Source organism: Jaculus jaculus, chromosome 7 (genome assembly GCF_020740685.1).
Source record: "Jaculus jaculus isolate mJacJac1 chromosome 7, mJacJac1.mat.Y.cur, whole genome shotgun sequence".
NCBI classification, from domain to species: domain Eukaryota; kingdom Metazoa; phylum Chordata; class Mammalia; order Rodentia; family Dipodidae; genus Jaculus; species Jaculus jaculus.
In genome coordinates this window covers 37378024-37382451 of record NC_059108.1, presented here as the reverse complement: position 1 = coordinate 37382451, position 4428 = coordinate 37378024, and the positions used below count along the sequence as shown (strand labels likewise).

General features: G+C 47.5%; 1 protein-coding gene across 1 annotated transcript; it reads right to left on the bottom strand.

Annotated features, from left to right (window-relative positions):
• Window positions 1-1681: 1681 nt before the first annotated feature.
• Window positions 1682-3993, bottom strand: LOC123462127 (DNA repair protein XRCC2-like). Its single transcript, XM_045154394.1, is given in 5 exon segments — window positions 1682-1749; window positions 1927-2262; window positions 2265-2288; window positions 2291-2612; window positions 3946-3993. Coding segments are annotated over 5 exon segments (798 nt in total).
• Between the last annotated feature and the right edge of the window lie 435 nt (window positions 3994-4428).

Genomic DNA, 4428 nt, shown 5'->3' with positions numbered 1-4428 from the left:
GGCCCGGGTCATGCGTGGGGCACAGACAGCAGGTTAGGTCTACTACACCTGCATTAGGAAGGCATTTAAACCTCTACAGCATGCTTGTCCACTCCTACAAGACCTCCGTGGGATAAGTAGGTTAAGAGGTAGACAGTTTTAATTCAACAGGTAACAAGTAAATGAACATGCCCACAACAACACAACCTGCTTCTCCCACAGAGAAACTCAGATACATATGTGCTATGTGGCATTCTGAGATACAGATCCAAGGAGAAGGGGCTCAGTGTGAATACCAGATACGCATCCTGTCTTGGATTACACACACGAGCCTCCTTCCCCACCACGCGTTACCACGCACACCTCTGCACGCACACTGTACGTTCTGGCGGCACGGAACCAAAGAACCAAAGTCTCCAGATGTCTCCACTGTCAGCTGGCTGCTCCACATTTGTAAGAAAATACCAGCAATACACACTTCTAATGTACTTTCAGGACTCGACTGTCAGTGAGGAGATGAACATTTAAGAATAGGCTTCGAGATCTCCTTTCCCTGTGTTTGAATAAATTACACAGAAACCCAACCATGATGTAAACCATCTGGATTCAGTGTACGCAAGATCAAACTGCTCTGGCTGGTCAGGCATAATGGTATGTCCTATAGTCTAAGATACCTGAGAGAGTGAAGCCGAATTGTATATCGATGACCAGTCTGAGCCATATAGACTGACGGGGTGGGGGTGGGGGGGAGGGCAAGCGATCACCCTAGCATTCACAGTTCCTGATTTGAGAGGCAGAAACACAGGTAACCCGATGTGTTCCTCTCCTACATAGAGAGATGAAAGCTCTACAGATGCTCTCTGAAGCCACAGTCACCAAATGAAGGCACATGAGACTGGAAATTCATTTAAACTTCTCTAGACAGATAATGAGTTAACTGCACTCCATTATACAACATATATACTATAAACCTGTATCATTTATTTAGTTTTAAAAGAAAGTTTAAAGCTGGGCGTGGCGGCGCACATCTTTAATGCCAGCATTCCGGGGGCAAAGATAGGAGGATCACTGTGAGTTCGAGGCCACCCTGAGACTATGTAGTGAATTCCAGGTCATCCTGAGCTACAGTGAGACCCTACCTCCGAAAAAAAAAAAAAAAAAAAAAGTTTAGTACAAAGTTTAATGCTACTCAGATCCTTAATGGCCTAGAGCCAGAATACTTTGATGTTTTACTGTACTACTTAAATCTATTTTGAGCTGGGTATGGTGGTGCATGCCTTTAGTCCCAGCATTCAGGAGGCTGAGGTAGGATCTCTGTGAGTTCAGACCTTCAGACTACATAGTAAATTTTAGGTCAGCCTGGGCTAGAGCAAGACTCTACCTTCAAACACCAAACCAAACCAAAACAAAAAAATCCATTCTGTACAGAAATACTGTTAATTTTCCCATTTCAAAAGTTTAGAATCAAACTAATTTAGCCTATAAATTTTTTTTTTTTTTTTTTTGGTTTTGGAGGTAGGGTCTCACTCTAGCTGAGGCTGACCTGGAATTCACTGTGGAGTCTCAGGGTGGCATTGAATTCATGGCGATCCTTCTACCTCTGCTTCCCGAGTGCTGGGATTAAAGGCGTGCGCCACCACGCCCGGCTCCATAAAAAAATTTTTAGATTCGCACAAGACTGTCCTATTTTATGATATTTATATCAACAAAATTCAACCCCACTTTCTCTGATAATAAAAAAGTGTTTTTTTATATTGCTACTTTTGTTTTGTTTTGTTTTTTTGGTTTTTCGAGGTAGGGTCTCACTCTGGTCCAGGCTGACCTGGAATTAACTCTGTCCTCTCAGGGTGGCCTTGAACTAATGGCAATCCTCCTACCTCTGTCTCCCGAGTGCTGGGATTAAAGGCGTGCGCCACCACGCCCGGCTTATATTGCTACTTTTTACATGACGGGACACTAATGAGAATCGACTGCTCCTTTGAGAATCATCTTCTTTGGAGAAAAATAGTCTGTGTTTTACCATTCCTTGCCCGGCCGTACAGAGATAGGGTCTGTAGTGCACATCGGGATCGCACGGGGGCGTGGAGGGAGAAGGCCCTGCGGGCGGGTGTGAGGCTTTCTGCATCAGGCTTTGCGTTGTCGCGAACAGAACCAGGCGGTACTTGTCCACAAGTTTCCCCAGGAGCTGAGAACATTCCTTCAGAGTAGCCTCCTGCAGGGCCACACTTTCCCCTCCCTTGACGCGGTCTATGCAGTGGAAAGCCCACAGGCTGTCCAGCATCGCAGGCAGAGCGCGGGGTGACTACTCTGCAGCGCACCGGGCACAGCCTCGCCAGGCAGAGCTTCGCTTCTTCGGAGCTCCGCGACAGCCTGGGCTCCAGAACTGTCACGAGCCGAAGCAGGTCAAAGGGGTAATCGGTGCCAATACACAAGACTTCTATTTCCAGTCCACCCTCTGATTTTGGAAGCACACATCGGTCTGTTAAGTGATACAGCCTTTCTGATTTTCCTGTTCCTTCAGGACCACGAAACTCAACAACATCACCATGCACTGGTGAGTCTTCATCAGCAAACAGATTTGGTTCGATTTCTTTCAAGGAACTTCTACCTTCAAGTCGGGCAAGGAGCACACACTGTGCATTTTCAGGCTACCTTGGTTTCTGATTTCTGGATGCAGAACGGCCTCCCGTTCATTTCTACCCCTTGGCGCGTGGTTGGCACACAGGGCATCAAATGGCTGGCGTGGCTCTGGGGGCGGAGGCTGGGCACGCGGTCAGGGATGGCAAAGGGTCAGCGCTCTGCCCGAAGCGCCCCTGCCGGCAGACCGCCCTCCCTGCGCCCTCCCGCGCCTCTCACCTCCGTCCCTGACTCGGCCCTCCGGAAGTCACTGTTTTATTTTTATTTTTTTTTATGGGAGAGACAGAGACAGACAGACAGACAGACAGACAGACAGACAGACAGACAGAGAGAGAGAGAGATTGAGAGAGAGAGAGAGAATATGAATGAGCATGAGCATGCCAGGGCCTCCAGCCTTTGCAGACAAACTCCAGACACAGGTGCCACTTGCGCACTTGTCTTATGTGGGTAATAGAGAATGACTTTGCATCTTGATCTCTAAGCCATCTCTGCATCCATATATATTTAATGAAAGGAAAGGGCTTATTGCAAGCTTATTAATTTGGTGGGGCAAGGGTCATCATGGTGGGAAAAGTGTGGTAGAAGTGGAGCTGGCTCACATATTCCTACATCACTAGCTAAGTGGGAGCAGCCAGAGTAAGCAAGCTGGAGACGACTTGGTAGGGCTGGACTAATAATCCTCAAGACCCACCCCCATTAGCACATCTCCTCCAGCAGGGCTCCAGGGTTGGTTATGAGGCTGACTCACAAGCACAAGAGGCTATGGGAAACAGCTCACATTCAAAGCACTGTATCTCACCCCTGATCACCTCATGATGTAAAATACATTCAGCCTAACATTAAGAGTCTTCACAGTTGGGCTAGAGAGTTGGCTTAGTGGTTAAGGTGCTTGTCTGTGAAGCCTAAGGACTCATGTTCCACTCTCCAGGTTCCATGTAAGCCAGACGTAGGGTGACACCAGTGCCCAAGGTCGCACATGTGCACTAGGTGGTACATGCATCGGGAGTTCAGTTACAGTGGCTGGAGACCCTGGCACACCAATTCTCTCTTTCTCTCTCTCCCTCTCTCTCTCTCTCTCTTTCACTCACTCTCACTCTTGTTCTCTCACATTAAAAAAAAGGGCAATCTGTTGGGCTTGCCTCCAAACAAAAAGTCCCCACAGTCTTTACCAATCCCAACACTATTCAAAAGTCCACAGTCTCATCTGAGACTCAAGATGGTCTCTTAACTGTGAGTGCTATAAAATCAAAACACGTTACCTACTTTCAACTTATAAATGGTACAGGGTAAACATTCCTATAATACAAAGAAGGCATAGCAAGGAAATACTGGACCAATGCAAAATTGGCAATAAGCAACACAATTCTGCAGCTCCATGTGTGGTATCTGGGACTCAGGATGAAGTCTTGTGGATTCCACAAAGCCCAGCTCTGTGGGTTCCTGGGTCCTCCCTCCTGGGCTGGCTGTGGTCCCCCTGAAGGCACCAAGGCAACCATGGTGGTGAGCATGCAAAAGAAAAGACTTTCAGGAGACAGTTTCTGTGAACAGCTCTCAGTTTATTGTCAGGGAAATAAATTTATAAGCAATTGAGGGTGGGAAGAGGGTCCTAAGGGGATTGGATGTACAAGATTGCTTGCTGATGCCTAATTAGCATATGGGGACATACATTCCAGCACATAGGCAATGGCAGGGGTATGGGCTGTGCAAAGGTGCTGGCTGATACCATATAAGGAGTTTCCTAGGCAACTGGCTAAAGGTCACAGGGTTATGGGCAAAGCCCAAGTCTTATCTGAATGTCCAGGTATCCCATCC